General features: G+C 37.1%; 1 protein-coding gene across 4 annotated transcripts in view; it reads left to right on the plus strand.

The window, feature by feature from the left end:
* Nucleotides 1-22,562, plus strand: part of LOC124353734 — a 388,950-nt gene that overhangs the window by 224,172 nt on the left and 142,216 nt on the right. The window contains exon 1 of one of the 4 annotated variants that reach the window (XM_046803717.1): nt 1,211-4,204. The exons of the other annotated variants lie outside the window; for them this stretch is intronic. Coding sequence (XP_046659673.1) covers nt 4,021-4,204 — 184 coding nt within the window. The 5' untranslated portion in view covers nt 1,211-4,020. Of the gene's footprint in view, nt 1-1,210; nt 4,205-22,562 lie in introns of those variants that run through there. 4 annotated transcript variants of the gene reach the window in all.

Consider the following 22,562-nt stretch of genomic DNA (forward strand, 5'->3'; position numbering starts at 1 on the left):
AATGAATGAAATGAATGAAATGAATGAAATGAAATGAATGAAATGAAATGAAATGAAATGAAATGAATGAAATGAATGAAATGAATGAAATGAATGAAATGAAATGAATGAAATGAAATGAATGAAATGAAATGAATGAAATGAAATGAATGAAATTACTAAACACATGTATTACTAAAAATAAATATATTTATTTACCTTTTACGTTAAAAGAATCTTAGCTTTAAAATAATAAAAACAACATCTATAATTAATGTAACTTTATAAATATTTACAAAACTATAATAAGACATACCGCATTCATTCAACTTGCATTCAGTTGCCCTAAGTAACACATTCCAAAGCCGCCAACCGCTATACCCCCTGAGCCCCCAGCATCAAGGCCCTGACCTCCGCCCCAAAGCGAGCGCGCTTATTAATGGCTCTGATGTTTATAGGTAAGGCATTCCATAATCGGCAGGCAGAAACTGTAAACGACTTACTAAAGGTAGTTGTTCGATGAATTGGTATAGATAATAAGGATTTACCCCTCCTTGTACTTCGTTCGCTTATTTCAGACATAAATTGAAACTTGTTTGAAAGATAACTGGGACAATTTGTATTTAAAAGAGCGTGCAACAGATTGAGTGAGTGGTAGTCTCGAAGATCTTGTAATTTTAATATAGATAATTGTTTGAAGAAGGGCGTTACGTGATCATCACTCCGTGAGATTGAAAATGAACCTAATGCAAAAGTTCTGAGCACGCTGGAGTCTATTTGAAAGCTCCACAGTCCATGCCATTAATGACTATGTCACAGTAGTTGAAGTGAGGCAGTACAAGAGTCTTTATCAGCATTACTTTAACTTGCTGTGGTAGATATGAAGCCAGCCGCTTGAGGCTGTGAACACCGGCAAAGATCCTATTACATATCAAAGAAGCCTGTTCAGTCCATCTTAAGGGTTTGTCAATAATAAGTCCTAGATTTTTTACTTTCTCAGAGTATTCTAGCTCTTGGTCATTTAGTTATTAATTTGGGAGCCGTAGTAAAGTCAATTTTACGAACAAGCTTTGAATGACATATCATAATACACTTAGTTTTGTCTACCTTTAATTTTAGTCCATGTTTCCAAGTCCAGTGAGTAACAGCGTCAATATCGGAATTCATGAGAGTCACACAAGTTTGTATGTATATCCCTTATTGAAAAGTGGCGGTATATTTGTAAGTCATCTGCATATAAGTGAAAATTGGAATGAGTAATTTGAGTAGTAATGTCATTGATGTACAGTGAAAATAAAAGTGGCCCCAAGACTCAACCCTGTGAATGACGTGTAACGTGCTGATGTCATCGTATTTTTTGCAATTACCATATATTGTATCGTTATTACTGGATGACCCTCTAGCTTTCTCACTCGTTTGTCTATGCACACTATAAAACATGTGACCGTCTTGTGTTTACAAGACCATTTACAAGTCCATGCATTACAGCTAGAAAACGACCTTTAGGGATTGTCTGCACATCGTAACAACTTTGGTAAAACCCCGCACATGGCAAATTGTAAAAGTAGCTGGACTGATTGCACCAAGTCTACAGTGAGATGTAATTCCTTCTGAAGAAGTTAGTCTTTAACATTAATTCTGTGGGTGTTAAACGAATTATATTGTTTAAAGCCTAGTGTCTCAAGTTAAGATACCCCTGGAATATCATGAAAACTTTATAGTAAATAGCACGTATTTATCTTTGGCTCACGTTATGTTTTAAAAGTCACCGTTATATAATATTAGTTTTAGTTTAATCTCCTGTTTCCTCGATATTTCATGTATACCTATGCTACTTATGATATGATTTAGTAGTAGTCCTTTATGTTGATAATGAACGTCGAAAATCCGACGGGATCAGCAAAGGCGAAGTAGTTTATGTGTTATTGTCATAGAGTTAGTGCTAGTGAGTGGGATTACCGTAATCATGCTATGGGAATGGCAAAAGCATGTAATATGACTTTGTTCACAAGCAGAATATTAACGCTAATAATCTGTCCAGTCGACGTGCACAATCATGTTTTGCCGAGTCTGTTTGTAGCAGAATTCCCTCATATACCCTTCCCCGGATCACATGCTGATCACCAGAGCATGTAACCAGATGAGCACCAGATGATGCTATGCGGGGTCAGATATTCTGTTCTCCCTGCACGATCGTGTGGTGCTGAATCTGATTGTAGTAGAATTCTCCGAGGCAGCCTTTTTAACTTCACCAGTTCGAACAAGATGACCATCAGAGCTGACGATACTCGGGATCAGATATTCTGTTCTCCGAGGCAGCCTTTTTAACTTCACCAGTTCAAACAAGATGACCACCATAGCTGATTCTACTCGGGATCAGATATTCCGTTCTCCTTGCACGATCGTGTAATGCGGAATCTGATTGTAGTAGAATTTTCCGAGGCAGCCTTTTTAACTTCACCAGTTCAAACAAGATGACCACCAGAGCTGACGATACTCGGGATCAGATATCAGTTCTCCTTGCACGATCGTGTGGTGCTGAATCTGATTGTAGTAGAATTCTCCGAGGCAGCCTTTTTAACTTCACCAGTTCGAACAAGATGACCATCAGAGCTGACGATACTCGGGATCAGATATTCTGTTCTCCGAGGCAGCCTTTTTAACTTCACCAGTTCAAACAAGATGACCACCATAGCTGATTCTACTCGGGATCAGATATTCCGTTCTCCTTGCACGATCGTGTAATGCGGAATCTGATTGTAGTAGAATTTTCCGAGGCAGCCTTTTTAACTTCACCAGTTCAAACAAGATGACCACCAGAGCTGACGATACTCGGGATCAGATATCAGTTCTCCTTGCACGATCGTGTGGTGCGGAATCAGATTGTAGTAGAATTTTCCGAGACAGCCTTTTTAACTTCACCAGTTCGAACAAGATGACCATCAGAGCTGACGATACTCGGGATCAGATATTCTGTTCTCCGAGGCAGCCTTCTTAACTTCACCAGTTCAAACAAGATGACCACCATAGCTGATTCTACTCGGGATCAGATATTCCGTTCTCCTTGCACGATCGTGTAATGCGGAATCTGATTGTAGTAGAATTTTCCGAGGCAGCCTTTTTAACTTCACCAGTTCAAACAAGATGACCACCAGAGCTGACGATACTCGGGATCAGATATCAGTTCTCCTTGCACGATCGTGTGGTGCGGAATCAGATTGTAGTAGAATTTTCCGAGACAGCCTTTTTAACTTCACCAGTTCAAACAAGATGACCACCTTAGCTGATTCTACTCGGGATCATATATCAGTTCTCCCTGCACGATCATATTGTGTGGGATTTGGTTGTATCAGAATTCACTGAGACACACATATACTCTTCACCAGGCCAGAGCTATTGCTACGCGGAAGCGGATATTCTGTTCTTCCTGCACGGTCACGTGGTGCGGAATTTGGTTGTAGAAGAATTCACCGAAACGCCCATATCATCTTCACCAGGCCAAAGAAGATAACCACCAGAGCTGATGATTCGCGGAGTCAGATTTTCTGTTTTACTGGCACCATCGTTTGGTGCGGATCTGTTAGCAGCCATTCCTGGAGGTAACCATATCAACTTCACCAAGTCGAAGAAGATGACAACCAGACCTGTAAGTGGGATGCATGGTCAGATGATATTCCCTACTCCCATCCCACGTGTATTCACATGGGTATATTCAATTGAGTTTGTTGATAGTAGCTGCGTACTTCCAATAATCCTTTTCAACTTTTATGTACATCGTATTACTTGAAAGCCCAAAGGATTCGTAAACAGACGTGTAAAGCCAAACAGGGTTATGCTGCAGCGTTGCTTTCTCTCGTCGTGTCAGAACCCATTCTCTTTTTAGAACTTCTCTTAGATGCTTCTCCAAAGGTACTGCAATCGTAATGGTTTAGTACTACGTCATAGTTTAATACGTCTGTAAACCTCCCTGCTCATGTCCACGGAGGCACGTGGGACCGCGCCTGACGCGTGGGAGCACCGAACACAGTCGGCCAACTCAAGATGGCAGCCGTTGTCCATCACGGTGCTGGTGGCAGTAGTTGGCAAGCAGCTCTCGTTAACATACCCCTTCCTACCCACCCGCCCCCGCCACACAAGTTCTCTGTCTCTGTCTCTCTCGTGGCGTCTGTCTTCTCTAGAATGCTACATATCAGTTTCACGGTGTCTCGTCTCCTTCTGTATTCCGGTAAATTCGTCATCAACCTGTTTTCCGTTGTTGTTGTGTGTCGTTGCTTTCGTTTGTCCAAAGTGAGTTTTACAGAATGTCGGTGTTGTTTCCTTCCCAAGCAGAAGTAACAGTGTTGTGCAACACGGTTTGTTGACAAACAGTAACTCTTCCTCTTAGAACTCTTAGAACTGACAATTAACAGTTAGTTGCTTAGGTGCGTTTTATCTGTCACGTTTTAAATGTGTCTGTGTGATGTACAATCCCATTTCATTGGAGTATTTAGTTTTTTTACGGAAAACTGCTGTTTCAAAATCCCATAAAAATCAAGGATTTTATTTAAAAATGTAATCGATAGCAGAGTAATTGATGTTAGCCAGTATTTAGTTAGTCTTTCTGTTCATTTGTAAAATATGGAGTAACAGGAAACATTATATATTAATGTTTAATAAAACAGAATTCTTAGAAAGTTCTAGTTTTTAAAATACTAACATTTTTTACGTAATGTACAAATAAAAACAGTAATTTTATTTAAAAAAATTATTTAAAAGCAAAGTGCAAAGTTTGTGTAAATTTTAGCAATATTATACACACGGAAAAACTAAATAGTTTAATGTAAGATGTGTACTGAACTCTTTATATTTTGTTATGTTTTCCCTAAACATGTCAATAACTACTTAAACAAAACAAAAACGTTTCAAAAACGCTTTGTTCTACGATAAACATTGAATCACAAAAAAGTTCTTACTCCGCCGGGACTCGAACCAGGATCTCTCACTTGCCCGACGAGCATGCCACCATTACACCACAGTGCCCTTCTTCTTACAATTCAGTCATTTGTATTTGATTGTCTCTATCACATGCGGTATATGTTTAAATAACCAAACTAATATAGTATCGGAATACCAAATACCTGTCAAAGGATCTTTAACATTTATTAAATTTGTATAATTGGTAATATATTAATTTATTTTAAATAAATATTGAAACACAAAAGCCCTAAAAAATTAGCACTACTTCTAATATTTTGTTTAATTTCTTGAATACGGTTTAAACCCAAATATAGGAATTGTTTATTAATATCTTCTTATTTCTTATTTTGAAGATTCAAGCTGTGTGTGTTTGTATGTGTATATACCTAAACTGGACATAAATGCTGAGAACAAGGTATGATAAATGTGACAAAGATTCTCGAACCTAGTTTTCGATAGACTCTCATAAATAAAACCAGTGTTATTGAGCTTTCAATGGGCCTCAATTGATTTCTCACAAACGCAATGAGCTACCAAGGCTCGATGAAGGACCAATTTTGAGTTGCTAAACATTATCAGATTTTAAGAACTAGCAGTATACTAAGCACCCGTAGTTTGATTAGTGTGAGTATATAGTACTTCAATAATGATTATATATAAAATAGATTCTGTACAATAAATAACGCAAGACTCATATATAAGTGCAACATGATACATTTGGCTTGGCGGGTTACCTGTTAAACAGTTTTAGAGTACGCTATAGGACCTAATTATGTACTTTTTATGAATGTTAATCTATTGTAAAAGTAACTCATCTCTAATTCCATACCTCTTTATGTGTTCCATAACTTTTTTAACAGGATGATTGAGATGTCAGACGAATGGTATCTCGCCTGTATCATGAATTATATTACCAAATAATTATCTTAGCTAGCAAGTCTCCTATCAGTTCTGACCGAGAACATAACGTGCAGTGGGCAGGGGTTTCCGCTTCCCACGCGGTCAATGGTTCATTGTGTTGGTGCCATCTGTTGTTCTGTGTAATGTTTTGGCGCTTGCCTTTTAATTGTCTTTTGTGTCGGTGTCATCTTTATGTCTTCCTGCGCGGGTCACCGGCTGACCTGGGCCGCATTGGTCAGCTTTAGAGGTTCTCTTCTCTAACCTTGCATGGCGGTGCGCTCGTTGTAACGCAGAGTTTGTCCTCGTTACTCCGGTCTTAGATTACGCCCTCATTTTCAAGTGGTGTCCACTTAAACTATTTGCTTCTTATTGTTATTTTCTTCCCTATCTGGCAAGTGCTTGTGTGAAAATCACAGTAACAAGGGAGTATTATGTTTGAAGTGTTGAATACATGTGAGTGCGATGTTCGTATAGCGATTGACTGCTCTTATACACGCAAACCATGCCTTGAACAATGGAGTATTCTGTATTTGTACGCCTCATTGTACTTCTATTGTATTTGTGCGTCTCAGAGCGCGCAAGCGTGTTTAGATTAGTTGTCTAATCCGGTTGTTATTTAATCGGACGGAAAGATTAGTTGTCTTACTTAACAAATTCTGTCGTCACCTTGCTTTAGTTACTTGGATGAAAAGTACTCATTTTGAGGATTCTTGTCTGTCTGAATTATATAAATGAAAAAATATGATTATTATTAATAATTACTAAAGATTCCTGAATAATCTTGAATTAAACTCTTTTGTTATTCTTACTCAAAGTTTTCAATATTGAAAAAATTTCAATTTACAACCTAAATAATAAAAACAACTTCGTTTACATGTATTTATTTTACAAAAATGAACCATAATGACCGTCCCACCATTGTGACTGGTAATGACAATATAAAACAAATATAATAGAACATACCTTCGAATGTTATCTTAGCTGGTTATCATATGATTTGTCAATCTTTGTTTCAGTAATTTTTTTATATGCCAGTTTGCAAAGGTTTCTCAACATGTAAATATTAAAAACTGTTTATTTTCCCATGTTCGAATCTCGGCTGATATATGGGTTTTTGCTACGGATTTCGACAACTTCGACAGTTTTTCAAAAGGATTCTCGTCCTTAAACAGCGCGCAGTTCGTGTCCTTGTGGGACTTAGTCCTGTAGACGTGCTTTCAAAGGACAACAATATTCTTTTACTACCATCATCGTACATGTTCGAAATAGTGATTTTTGGTCTGTTTTATATTACAACTGTTCTTGATGAAAGGATTCCATACGACCACAACACAAGCTTTAGACTTGACCCGCGACATACCCCACATTAGTCGAAAGTGGAAGTTGCCACAGGACCTTAATTAAAGCTGAGAGAGCGCCTGATTGGTGACTGCTTTTACTCGGTGGAGATGTTTTTGCCGACCGAATTGATAATAGCTGCGTTTGTCAATTGTGTTTTTTTAATGACAATTTTTCTTTGTTAAGTTATATTTATTGTGTTATTTCTTAAAGTTTGTTTGTTATCTTCTGTTTTTGTTAATCGTTCTCTTTTTACATTAGTTTTAGAATTTTTATGTATATTGATGGTTGTAATGCAACGTTTAATTGAAAGTATTGCAGGTTCATGTTTTTCCAGACAATATAATCTTTTGTAGTTTGGGTTGATGAAGTTCGTTTATTTTGGTTCACCGTAGTAAGAAAAGAAACATTATCTTCCTGTAAATAAATAATTCTATCAATTTAAACTATGAGAAAAGTGTAATAGAATAATATTACAACCTTTGTAACAAATTCTGTTGCTAGTCTTTGTTGTAATCAGTGTTAGATATATAATAAAAAAGAAGACTTTATGTAGTATTGTTTAATTTGATAAAAAACCCGAAATCAAAAATTCTCTGAAAAAGCCTTATCGCTAGCTAAGATTATAAGAAGAAAATGTTTCTCTTCATAACTTTCATAAACTCGAAAAATGCCTATCTATTTAAAGTTGCCTCATACTTTTGAATAACTAGTTTTAATTTTTTAAGTGTTTCACTTATTGTCAATATAAAAGTATCAATCACTATGTGTGTATCAGTCGCTTCCCACACCTCATCTTCCCCCCCCCTCCTCTCCCCATTGTCGGTATGTGTCACTCACTAGAAACAATGTCACAAATTAGCTCATAAATGTAGGTTCATTAAGCGTTTCCTGCCGCCACTCCCCTACCTCACACCTAGCTGTGTACCACACGGCACTCAACTCATTCACCGGTGATGAACTAGCTGCAGATTTTCTGTTTGAAAATAGAAATTTTAAAATTAGACACTATGAAGAGCGGTGAGTACCAACATAAACACTGTTAAAGCTGGGCGGTATCGTTGGCAATAATTGGCTGTAGCGGCGAGTTGTTAGTGATGGCAACCTCTCTGTCGGTGGATTAAACACATTTAGTTATGGACTTATTTGCAGATAAAGTGATTAAAGCTACTTCACAATCATCCAACCTCCAAGTTGTTGCTATTATGAAAGGTGAACCAAATTTTGTCCCAGTTTCAAACTCATTGTTTCTTTATAATTTTTATAATTTCTTGAATGAATATGATTCTCATTCTTCGTACTAGATAGTTGTATGGTATTGTGAGGACTGCCTTAAGATCGGTTGTGAGTAAACATAAAATAACTTCATGATTCAGGGGTTGTGTATATACCATAACCCAGGCTTTACTGTTTATCCTCAGACTTTTCAAGACTGAGAAATTGTGAATATACATACGCCAGGCCTTTCAAGTTGCGCTCAAATTTGTCATGAACGAGAGGGAGACCGCCCAATTACACGACTGATTCTGCTTTTTAAAGTGTGTTATATTGGCGAAGAATGAAAGTTGAGTAGTTGTAAAATTGTATGTGTGAATAAAAATTTTGTGGTATGAATGTAAGAAATTTCAGACTAAAATCTGTGACGTTTGCTATACAATGTACTATTGTCGCTGCAATAAAACCGATTTGATTTGAATATACCATATATAAGGTCTTTCAAGTTGCGCTCATGTTTTTCTAGAATGAAAGATTGCATATGTACCATATACCTGGCCTTTGTGGATGTGCTCAAATTTGTCAAGAACGAGAGTTTGGCAATATACCATACACCACGCCTTTCCAGTCGTGCTCAAATTAGTGAAGAACACGACAGGTTGCGAATATGCGCATACACCAGTCCTTTGTAGATATGCTCAAATTTGTCAAGAGTGAGAGATTTTGAATTTTGCCATACACTAGTCCTTTTCAAATTTATCAAGAACGAGAGGTTATGAATATTCTATACACCACGCCTTTCTAGTTGTGCTCAAATTTGTCAAGAACGAGGGGTTGCGAATATGCCATACACCAGTCCTTTGTTGATATGCTCAAATTTGTCAAGAGTGAGAGATTGTGAATTTTGTCATACACCAGTCCTTTTCAAATTTATCAAGAACGAGAGGTTAGAATATGCTATACACCACGCCTTTCTCGTTGTGCTAAAATTTGTCAAGAATGAGAGGTTTCCAATATACCATGTACCACGCCTTTCTAGTTGTGCTCAAATCTGTCAAGAACGAGGGGTTGCGAGTATGCCATACACCTGTCCTTTGTGTTTATGCTCAAATTTGTCAAGAACGAGAGTTTGGGATATACTACAGTATACATTATTTTTATCCCCTCAAAGTACTGTTCTTTAAACGCTGATGGTGTTGTAAGATACTTAAAGATAATTTATCGTTGTTTTTAAAACAACGATCTACATAATTATGTTAATTACATTTTCCCACTTACGTAATCAAAGTCAGTTATGGAATTCACCTGTACGTGTTGAAATACACAAACAGTAACCCCTTTCATATGCGACCGAAGTATTTTAATTAACGAATTAAGTTCCATCTACGAACAGATGAAAAATTGCTAAAAGCTGATAAATTATTCATTTCCAACGATCCAACTTTGTGCTAACCTGACTGAAAGGAAGGTCAGAAAATAGCGATTGAGGTGCACTCCAATCTGGAACCCGCTCAGAACGGCGGAAGTTTTTATCCAATTGATTCCCACGTGGAATCACGGCGGACGTCTGAGAAAATGGGGGAGGGGAGAAGTGGCCCCGACATATCCTTCTGTGAAGGGAGACAATTGAATTGTGTAATGGTGGGGGGGGGAAGGTTGTGGGGAGCGGGGAGTTAGTAAGGTAAGTAAGCCCGCGATACCTTAATGTATCCTTATGATTCGCGATATGGCTTAATAGAGTAGCAGCGAGAGGCGGGTTTTGTTTATAAACTCCGGTTCATTTCAAACACGTTCTAAAGGGAAAACAGTTTTCCTTTGTTGAATCTTAGTTTAAAAACAACAAATGCTTATAATGGAGGTCGGAGTTTGTCAATTAGAATGCTACAGATCAAAATGTAAATTTAAATTTAATAGTTAAAGTTTCCGTTGATTTTGTGCTGAACGATTAGAAGTGGAGCGGAATATGTAGCTTACAATATACCATACTAGCAGTTACCCGCGGCCTCGCACGCAATTTCACAGGTTATGCACCTGCATGAGCACTTCTGGTTCAAGTGAACTTTATTTCCGACGACAATGTTGAGTTTAATCAAGAAAATAAGGTGACACGTGTATATTTATGGTCATTTTAATTTACGCTAGTCCAATTATTTTTTGTTCTAAAGCTGATTTTACCCTTTCACGTCAAACAAAATATACGTACATACCAGCTCTGAGAAGCCTATTTTTGTCAAAAGACAACTTAGATAGGTTTTATAACAGTCTTTAATTGTGTATAGTAAAAGTCAGACTACACTGTCTCTTATATCTCCACTGCTAGCAGTTATCCGCTGTTTTGCGCGCAATTTAGTAGGTGTTGCACGTACTGCTAGTTCAAGTGAATTATATTTCACCAATTTTGAGTTTGCTTTGTTGCCACAATAAATAAGGTACGTCTAAAATTGTATAGTTATGGCCATTGTAATTTTCTCCTTCGTCCTATGTTTTGTTCCATAGTTGGTTTTGTTTTGATTCCTGATCAAGAAAATATATAACACAGATCAGAGAAGCTTACTTCTATCAAAACAGAACTAAGAAGGGTTTTATATCAGTCTTCAAATTTATAGTAAAAGTTATTACATATTATAGAACATTTAAAGCTGGCATTGGTGCATTAGTTCAAAAGAATAGTCCAGCAGAATTTCATTTTGTAAACTGCTTCAAAGGGAGTCAAAGCTTGACTTTCTTATTTGATAGGACAGTTTCTAAGGTAGATTAGTACTTACATAATTGCTGAAATCTAAATCGGCGTTATAACATATGGTGCAAAACTTGAAAATAATAAATAATACTTACACAGAACAGTTGATTCATTTTACAGGCTAATTCAGTTAATATTACACAACTGTAGAAATTAGGATTGGATTTTTAATTTTTTTAAAGACCAGTGGGGCATAGCCCGGAGGTATTCTTGAAATAAGAGTAGGCCTATATTCATTCCAGGAACCGCAAGAATGTCCACGTAAAACTTCAGTACAATCGGTTAAGTAATTTTCACTTGAAATCGTAACAAACATACGTTTATTCGCATTTATCATATTATGTTAGTTGGGATTCAGGATCGAGTGATACTTTTTTAATTCGAAAATCAAATTTATAGGAAGCATTCCACTTTGGTGTAAGCCCGAAAAAAAGTGAGTTGTACCACTTGATACGACTTGATTTGTATAACTCGGCTAAACAATTAAGTAATTGTATAATCTAAAATTATTATGGTTAGAATATCCACAAAGTTTCGTTACCGTACAGCTGGTGTTTGGTGGACGCCGTACTTTCAGTTATCTCTAGTAGCGCAATGTTCCTTTGTTTCACGACGAAACACGGCCGTGATTACTGTCTGCGCCAGCGGTCAGAATTATAATTACATAGGTTTATGGCTAACCCATCCGAAAGGGCAATCTGTGCCGATGGTCAGTTTTGTTGTTGCAACAGGCTGAGTGTTGTTGAGACCACTTGCTTTTCCCGACCGAGTCCTTGACTCAGCTGCGAGCAGGTCTGATCACTGAAGTTGCTTGGATCACGGGTACAGACTTTGTTAATGCTGCAGCGCTGTTGAGCATAATATTAACGATCGGTCGCATTTTCTGGCCTTACAAAAAACAGGAAATAAATAAGGAATATAGTTAATTTAATGAAATCTATGAGGTTATGGACAGTATAAATTTGATCCAGAATTTTAGTAGTTTAAAAAATAAATATTGCACACAATTTGTTTATTTTTACTAGAAAGTCAAAGTATAAAAGTAACTAAATACAGAATTTTAAATATAGGACAAACATTTTTCGTGCATGGATTTAAACTTTCTTTAAACTTCTAAAATTTAGAGCAGTTAGTATCATTAGGCTTAAAATAAAATGTAATAGTCTGTTCAAATAAATATATGAATTTTTACAAATTGTGGACCGATTAGAAAGAAAAAACAAAAATGGGACTGAGAATAATTGAAGACCGGCGTACGTGGTCATCTTCGAAAAGTGATGATCTGAGTATGTCGACCATCCCCGAAAGTAGCCATCGGTGCAATCTTATCATGTTGTAGACGAAATTCTGACCATCGGCGTAAATTGAGTACACCGTAATTAATTGCATCGCGGCTTGTATTTTAATGGCGACAGTAACAGAAAGGGGATCACGTTGAGAATCGTATCTTCTTCACTGATAACAGTTTGAACAAGAGAAGATTTCGAGTAAACGCCGGTGTTGGACCTCCATTATGCTATCACATTTCACATCAAGTTCTTTGTTCTGTAACAAAAGCCTTTTGTAAGAGACAATACCTCAGCCAATGAAATGTGGCCATGTAATGGAGTCCTTTCATAAGCCAGCTATATGACATGACTTTGACCTTGTCAAAAGTTATATTCCAACTATATGAGTTCCTCATAAAAGCAACCATCGCGGTTTGATAATTGTACATTTTATTGTGTTGGCATAATTGAAGTGTTCTTTCTGGAAATAATTCATGTGTTGTCTTTCAAAAACACGTAAAAGCATTGAGGAACTTTAACTATGAAATCACAAATTAACTAAAATTTGTAGCTCTGGTTTCCTGAATTTTATGGAAGTCCAATTATTTTTTTATTTTTGTGCATAATATAACATTTATGTTACAATTTATCTTTCCTCATCAAAGCAACCATGGGTTTGATAATTGTACATTTTATGTATTGGCATAATTGAAGGGTTCTTTCTGAAAATCATTCATGTTTGTCTTTAAAAACACGTAAAGAGGAGCTTTAACTATGAAATCACAATTTAATTAAGTGTAGATCCAGTTTCAAGATTTGTGTGAATTACATGTTAGTCATTTTTTTTTTATTTCTGTAGATATACATAGTGTAAAATGTATGTTACAATTTGTCTTTGTGGTATAGCTTGGGGAAAGTATAATAAAAAGAATGGATTCATGAAATCGGTCAAATTCTCTTATTTCAGGTCTGTCTAATATTGAAATTAAACCTAAGTGGCACTTGCAACCGTTTCTTCTTATAGATTTTCTATATCTAACGAGATTTTTAATTGGCACTGTCAACAATTGTGTGATTATATTTGAGATATGGAGTAAATCATAGATGTATTTAGAAATTCTTAAACAATTTATATGAATTTTTCAAGTTTGGAGCTTAAAAAGTGGTACTAAGTGTTATAGATTAATGTTCAATCTGAAATGAAAAATTGCATAATGATCTACCTTTCCTTCGATTGTGTCAGAAGAGAAGTGAAAGAACAAATTAGAGTGATTCAATCATCACAATGGTAGACGACCGACCATCAATGAGAGGTAGGTTGTGTACAATGAGGTTGTGCGGCGAGCAGTGGGTCGCTGAATCCCTCTCGACTGGCCTCAGTTTTAATTATCATAAATTCAGAGGATGTCGCCAATTAAGCAAAAACGTTGTTCGCTCCCTACCTTTCCCTTTTCTGCGTCCAATCAGAAACTGTTGTACTCCGCGGCATCGCTTAGTGGCACGGTTAGCTCCAGCACCGTATTACAAGATGGGCATTGTTTACACAAACATCGAAAATAACGTTCAACATATTCAGTTATAATAAGACCATTTTTCAGAAACTGGATACTTGAAACGACATAAAAGAAACAGTGTATCGAAAACGGTTTTAAGCTTAAGAGCTAATTTTAATTGGTTAATCGGTTTGTTTTATTATTGCAGAGTGTCGGAAATTATAAATTATGGGGTTTCCTAGTGTTTCCCATCCACTCAATTCAAAATATTATACACAAAATGTAAAAATCATTTAATAATCAAATGAGTAATTGAGTACACTTACGTATATGATTTAGGTATTTTTCAGCTTTTGGAAGAATCTAATTTCGTGTGTTATAGTATTAATTAATATACCCTTACTTTTCAGCATCAATCATGTTCTAACTTCTTTTTATTTTCTTGATTATTCTAAAACTCATTTTGTCAATAGTATTTTGTAAGATAATTTATTAATAAAAGCTATAATATTTACATAATTATATTATAAAAATATATTATATTATAATTATATATATATATAATATTATTATATAGATACATATTATTATTATTATTATATATAGTTATTCCTTCGAGAATTGTATATTTTGACCCCTATCGTAATTTGTTCAGCATCTATTATGCGATTATGTAAGTCGTGGACACTTATAAATCAAGGCGCAACTGAAACTGCTTGAGAGCTGATATGGCCCTGAGTTTGAGAGCTAGAAGGAGGGGGTGGCAGCATCTGGGTCGAAATAAGGTTGTAAGTCACGTGGCACAGGAAGAAATCTGCAGTCCTCCAGGACCGGTTCCTGTCCAGTTACAAGTTCCAGTTCCAGCAGTCTCTGGACAGCGGAACGCTGGCACACGGGCTTTAAGTCTGTGTCGCTCTCACGCGTATTGTTTCGTATCATTGGGGCACCACATACATTCCAGGACTTGCATATCCTATTAGTGTGATTGTAGTTATGTATGGTAGGAATTCGCCCATTCTACCCGAAAACTCTGAGAGCTAACTTTGTAAAATATCCGAAACACCTTTCGGCTCATACAACTTTCGAGAATTCAATTTTTTAAATTAGCCACTTGAAATTGGTATAACCTCATAAACAATGGTACACAACTGTAGACAAATATGTAAGTCCTTTTCCATTTAATTACATAATTCTAGTATTCTTACCCGTGAGGTGTAGCAGAATCGCTAGCTGCTCGTTTGGAAGTATTTTTTGGTTGCGCCATACAGGCAGGCAGCCTGTGTTTAATACCGATCTAAAACTGATGAACGCGTGATCAGATATCGTTATTGCAAACATATGAACACGATTTTGTCAACTACACTAGTTGGAAGCCTCGCAAATGGTGATCCGTTTAATAATAACTGTACACATATGACCAGAAACGTGAGCGCGCCGTGTAGCAGTGCCGTGGAATATTAATTTCAGGATCAGCTTGTATATTCATATATAGGAAAATATGCGAGACAACAAAAAGGGTGGTACGAGAGAAGGTTTACAGAGTTAGGCCTTGAATCTAGTTTTATTTTGGGAAGGGGGATTCATTCAACTACATTATACATCTTGGGATTGAGTCTTATTTGTTCTCCAGCCCTAATCCTTTATATCCTTCTCTTTTTCCTTTCTGTATAAACTTGGAAATAAATGCTTGTATAAGTTGAGCCCTACCGGCAGATGAGAGTCATGGCAAGCAGACTTAAGTGCACATTGGCATTTCTTATTAAATTTGTACTTCTGACTCGGAGTGTTTAAATCAAGTCCGTCATCGAATCCTATAACTAGAGGAGTTGGAAAATTTTCATTTTTGTCCATCTAATATGCTGCATATCAATCCATGGGATTTTTCCGAGCGTTAGCGTATATTTTTACACTGATCTTTTATGGGTAACCATGATGAGATTTTAAGATGTTACACATTAACACATATCGTAACTAACCCAACAGATAAAAAGATCATCTTTTAGCGATTAAGTGTATAGTCCTTTAATCCTTAAGTGCTGCTATGAAACCCAACTTAAGAACTATAAGGAATATCTAGAAAGATGTAATCTGTAGATTTCAAATTTTGCACGAACCTACATTTCTACATAGACAATAGTTTTATTATATTGTATGTTAAACGCTGGAATTTGGGTTCACTCCGTAGGCGCTGACATGAGTTTTTCTGCCGGGGGATGTAAAATCTTTTTGTATATGTGTATCGTCTGTCTATCTCCTGTCAGCAGGACATCTCGAGAATTAAATGTTTAACAGTACCAACAATAACAGTGGTTTTTGAGTTTGTGAAATTAAAAAGATCCAAGAATAGGGGGTAAATACACGTGCCAAGTTGGAATTATTTGCACTTGGATTGGACTTATCTTGGTCACGTGACCTGTCACCGCTACCGCTGAGTCACTGTTACTTGGTCACTGCTACCTGCAATGCGTGATTGGTTCACCGAGGGGAGCGTCTCGCATGTACGCGTGACTCACTGGTTTTTTCGTTGATTCACCTGCTTGTAATCTCGAAAGGGCATAATGGTGATTAATCCGTAAACCCGTTTCTCTAAATTTCTTTACATTAATTTATGGAATTTCTGTTGTTATCCATTTGAGTAGGCCATCTGGAGTCAGCCACTTTGCTATGAATTATCATCCAAAACCCATTTAAGTGGTTTAACATTTATTCAAGTGGGTTGGGGTGTAAATGAATCAGAACTATTGACAATCTCAGAGAGGACTTGAGATCCTTGAGTCAAGTATAATTTACACTCTCGTCTGGACCTTTACTTTACGAGCACTAGTGTACATGGCGACTACCGCCTGTACATCCCTAAATTCTTGAAGATTTACAGACAGTGATGATGAATAACAAACGGGTTTGAGGAAAAGTTGCTTTATGTATATACTCTGATTATGTTAGTTTTGGATCCTGGGATTCGTGATCGGAGAAAATGCAAAATATCTCCCGGAAATTCCGTTATAAGGGCGATAGCAATAGACAGATTTCTATGAAATCTACTTAAATAGTATTATATAACTGAACAATTATACAACAAATGAGTTAGTTAGACTTCACATTTGTTGAATTTTATCACTTTAAGTTAAGTTAGAAATAGAACATTTCAATATTGGTCAATGGCGCAGTGTAGCGGGTACAACAGTTGTCGCAAGATAACCGGATAAAGCAACGTGGAGCGTGGCTGCTTCTTGGATGGGTGACCGCTGAGCGATCCTGTCCTTGCAAGCAGCCCGCCTGTCCGGCCATTGCCGAAGGTTTGGAAGTCACCTTTAAGCCGTTGGTTCCCAGGTTGAGTGTCAGAGAGGGCTTCTTAGCTCTAACTTTGCCTGGTAAAATAAGAAATCTTTAGTTTACTGTACCTTAATATTGAGATTATTACACATTTTCTTTTTTTTTAACTGTTGATGTTTTAAATACCTAGCTTGGTGCATTTACTGTAACAGACTGTTAAGATTGGACAAGGATCCTCTATGTTCTTCTCGACTTGTTTCATTGCACATCCGGTTCGGACAACGACGTTTCAATGTATTAGAATAATACACCCCCTTCGTATACTCTAGAAAAACACTTTTTCTAAGGTTGTTGGATAATTACGATCAATAAATTTCCTTATACTCGTATTCAATAGAACTCTGGTACAAATTTATGTTACCTATTAGCATTTGTATTCCTTTGAAACGCATGTATTTATAAAACAGATTAATAAACGCTATATAATTAGTTATCCGCGGTCGCCTTATCATGTCTCAGACAATCGCTCAGGCGGTGTTCATCCTACCGGCGCGGCGCGGCGTCATCCACTTATTGAGGGGTCGGCCTACAAGATGTAAGCCGGTCCTTACGTGTAGGCTATATCATTCCAGGCCAAGACTCGGCGTCCTCGTTGTATAAGGGCTGTAAGCAATATCTATGCAAATTTGTGAATACGTAAGCCGGCCTACTTGCATAATATAGCTTATCGCGGCGCTACTTGACCGTTGTAAATGAGACGTGTAAGTGAAGTGTTAATTTCATTGAAATTTATTGCTCTTACTAATCGCTTAGATTGGCAATTCCCTTTGCAGACATTTTAATTAAAATAAACGTTCTTGGAGCCACGGGGTGGCAAGGTTTAAACAGACTCAAAAAAAGTACAGAGATAATATTTTACAGTTTATAATATAATCTTGCCGTTTCTCAGTGTAACTAAAAAATTCCACTTCAAAAAACGGGATTCTTACCCAAGCCGAGAATGAATAGTTCCATCCGATCATCATATTTACTAAAAATGTGTTATCCTAAAATCCTGTTTATTTTTATTGTATGATCTGTATTTACGTATTTTTTTACGTCGTTTTTAATTAGTTTTGATAATCAATAGTAAGCTCAACTCATTATTCTATACAATTTGTAAATAAAACACGATAATTTACGTATGGCTTGATGGTTTTATGCCCAACACACGCACAACTTTCTTAAATATTTGATTCTTCATGTTCTTGTATGTGCGACAGAGTACAAATAGACGGCAAACCGTCAAGTAGCCTATACGTTCTTCCATCCATGTATGTAAATCGATAAGGTGATTTTCGTAACCACAACTCCTCCGTTTTTTACCAACAGATTTTAACGATTGAGGTGTCAGAAGACTGCACCAATCCGTAGTTTTGTAAATCGGTTTTCAATTTTGGATTTTTATGGTTCTGAAGGACACAAAGCACAAACGAGACAATACAAATCCGTTGTCCAGAAAAGAAAGACTAATGTGCTGCTAATAGAGCATATTAATGCCAATACGCTTAAGTTTAGAACTGCGGATCTGTCTGGTAGTATAGAAAACCTAAACATTTCATTTCAAAAAGATTTTATTTCACAGTATTTACAAACTTTACAATATATTTATACAAAACAAAAACAACAAACAATATAAAACCATTGACATTAGTTAGAATGTCACAAAACGTGAAATGAAACCAAACATTCTTAGAATGTCTGAGTGGTTATTTATTCCAACTAAAGCAAAGACATAAGACGTTACAATTTAACGATAGAGAAATTGTTTAATGTAAAGCTGATGACTGTTGTCCTGATTGCAATCATGTATTTGTGCAGTGGCTAGTCCCATTTTTCTCCTGCTAACTGTTTAAGCTCCTCTGACAGTCTTCTTGGGGAAGGAGTTTTATTTTTATTTTAACTTGCAATCTCTCACTTTTTGGTTCCAACCTCCATTTATGGAGAGACAGTGGGAACGGGAGGGTGGTTCATTTGTACCCAAAACGTGAAGACCCAGTAAGAATACCACCTCATTGTTCAGGATTGAATCCAATACCATACCTTCTGGTTTTTCTTACGGATTCTGTTATTTCGACGTTTGTCTCAAGGTGAACGTCGAGCTCTTAAACCGAAAAATTGTCAACTCCAGATATATTATATATATATATATATATATATATATATATATATATATATATATATATATATATAAATATATATATATATTTATATATATATACAGGGTGATTCATGAAGTTCTCCCCCCACTTCTACAGCACATTGTACTAGTAAAAATAATGAAAAAATGTTATATAAACATAGGTCCGAAAACGCTTCGTTAGCGAGTTACAGCTAGCGAAAGATTTCGCCTGAATTCCTGGGTAACGAGTAAAATAAAGCCATAATGAACTTTTGGAAAGGTTAATTTAGTAAGAAATATCGTGGATTCTTATGTATTTTTACCTGATAAAGCTAATAAAATAGGTTTCAGAACTGTACATGTAGTAGTTTTTTGAGGGATTCAGGGTTAAATGCAAAAAATTGGGGCACGAAGCAATGTTTTTTTAAATTTGATGTACAATAACTTGTTAAATTGGTAATAAATACATAAAAATCAACAAACATTAATTGTAGAGAATTTAATTCTGAGAAAATTTATATAATCAAAGTCTAAAATTAAACAGAAATAAGTACCCAAAAAAATCGATTTTATTCAGTATAATACATTACTAGTTTTAAGCAAATTAATCAGGTTGGGCCAACCGTACGCACCTTTTTATAATAGATGTTCGAAAAATTAGGCCATCATTATCAATACATTTTGCAGCACGTTTGTGTATTGCTTTTGTTGCGTTTCTTAATTTTTCAGGACTTCCCTGTATCTGCACAGGCCGAATCCATAATACGGGCAATTTAATTCATCACGAGAATTCACTTTTGTCTTGTATACAATGTCTTTCATCCATCCCCAGATGCAATAATCCAATGGAGACAGATCATGGTGATCTTGGTGGCCAAGGGTGAGGCCCTCCACGACCAATCCAGTGTCCAGGAAATTGATGATTTAAGTAAGCAGAAACGGCACGTGAAAAGTGGGGAGGTGCCTCCGTCATGCTGGAAGTACAAATTTTGTCTGAGATGTAAAGGAACATTCTCTAACAGCTGCGGCAACTCTTCTTGAAGGAAATGCAAAATAGAAACTCAGCATTTAGGCGTCCAGGTAATATGAAAGGTCCAATCAGCCGATTGTGCAAAAGGCCACACCAGACATTGACGCTAAATCGGTGTTGAAAGTTCTGTTCCACTACCTCATATGGATTTTCTTCTGCCATGAGTGTTCATTGTGCAAGTTATTGACACCATCCCGAGTGAATTGTGCCTCATCCGTAAACAAAATACGCTTGTAGAGTTGATTATTAATATTCAAAAAGTTTGCAAAACTCCAAGCGAAGCGGACCATCCCCTAGCTGTAGATGTTGAACCTTTTGTTTATGAAACGGATACAATTTGTTTCAATTAAGTGACCTCCACACCGTTGACTGCGAAACTCCTATCCGCCTAGAAATACGTCGTGTACTTACACCTGGACTGCGATGAACAGCATTAATATACAATATCATTATCAAGTTGGACAGCTCGTTCATAATTGGTTCTAGTACTTGGTAGTGATCCTGTTCCCGAAGAGTACGAAAAGTTCCTGAAATTGTTTTGGTATCTGGAATCCTCCTATTAGGGTAACGTAGTTCATATTCTTCTACAGCAGCTCTAGCATTACCATTACAGTAACCCAAAATAAAAACCCATATCAGCGTATTCCTCTGATGTAAATAAGTAAGGAATTTTTTCGCTGAATAAACAATCGAATTATAACTCACAGAAAAAATTGCATTTAATAACACGACACGATTCACAGAACCCGATCTCCTGCTGTAGCTTGCAAAACACCACTAATACACAGTTCTATTTTATTAGCTTTATCAGGTAAAAATACATAATAATCCACGATATTTTCTTACTAAATTAACCTTTCCAAAAGTTCAGTATGGCTTTATTTTACTCTTTACCCAGGAATTCAGGCGAAATCTTTCGCTAGCTGTAACTCGCTAACGAAGCGTTTTCGGACCTATGTTTATATAACATTTTTTCATTATTTTTACTAGTACAATGTGCTGTAGAAGTTGGGGGAGAACTTCATGAATCACCCGGTATATATATATAATATTATTATATATATATATATATATATATATATATATATATATATATTTCCATATGGATAAAGGGATTTTCCAATTTATATTTGGTGAAATTTTCAATATCTTCCCTAAAAAGAATTTTTATACATTTTTTATTACTTGTATTACCAGCATTACTATCAAGGAATGTGTCCCCTTTGTAATGCTAGAAGCCCCGACTGCATGTCCGGTACTCAGGTGACCTTGGCACAGGCGCACTCGACGCTATTGATAGATGTGGCGCGCCTGTTACTCTGCATGTTTGTATGCAGGTGATGGATGAGAGTGCCCGTGCATCCTTCCAGCCCACTGGGGCAAGTAACTAGTGTTACCTGTAGCTATCACTGTAAGTTCCTCCTGCGCGAGGCTAGAAGCCCCGACTGCATGTCCGGTACTCAGGTGACCTTGGCACAGTCGCACTCGACGCTATTGATAGATGTGGCGCGCCTGTTACTCTGCATGTTTGTATGCAGGTGATGGATGAGAGTGCCCGTGCATCCTTCCAGCCCACTGGGGCAAGTAACTAGTGTTACCTGTAGCTATCACTGTAAGTTCCTCCTGCGCGAGGCTAGAAGCCCCGACTGCATGTCCGGTACTCAGGTGACCTTGGCACAGTCGCACTCGACGCTATTGATAGATGTGGCGCGCCTGTTACTCTGCATGTTTGTATGCAGGTGATGGATGAGAGTACCCGTGCATCCTTCCAGTCCACTGTGTCAAGTAACTAGTGTTACCTGTAGCTATCACTGTAAGTTCCTCCTGCGCGACGCTAGAAGCCCCGACTGCATGTCCGGTACTCAGGTGACCTTGGCACAGTCGCACTCGACGCTATTGATAGATGTGGCGCGCCTGTTACTCTGCATGTTTGTATGCAGGTGATGGATGAGAGTGCCCGTGCATCCTTCCAGTCCACTGGGGCAAGTAACTAGTGTTACCTGTAGCTATCACTGTAAGTTCCTCCTGCGCGAGGCTAGAAGCCCCGACTGCATGTCCGGTACTCAGGTGACCTTGGCACAGTCGCACTCGACGCTATTGATAGATGTGGCGCGCCTGTTACTCTGCATGTTTGTATGCAGGTGATGGATGAGAGTACCCGTGCATCATTCCAGTCCACTGTGTCAAGTAACTAGTGTTACCTGTAGCT

Source organism: Homalodisca vitripennis, chromosome 2, assembly GCF_021130785.1.
Source record: "Homalodisca vitripennis isolate AUS2020 chromosome 2, UT_GWSS_2.1, whole genome shotgun sequence".
In the NCBI taxonomy this organism is placed as follows: Eukaryota; Metazoa; Arthropoda; class Insecta; order Hemiptera; family Cicadellidae; genus Homalodisca; species Homalodisca vitripennis.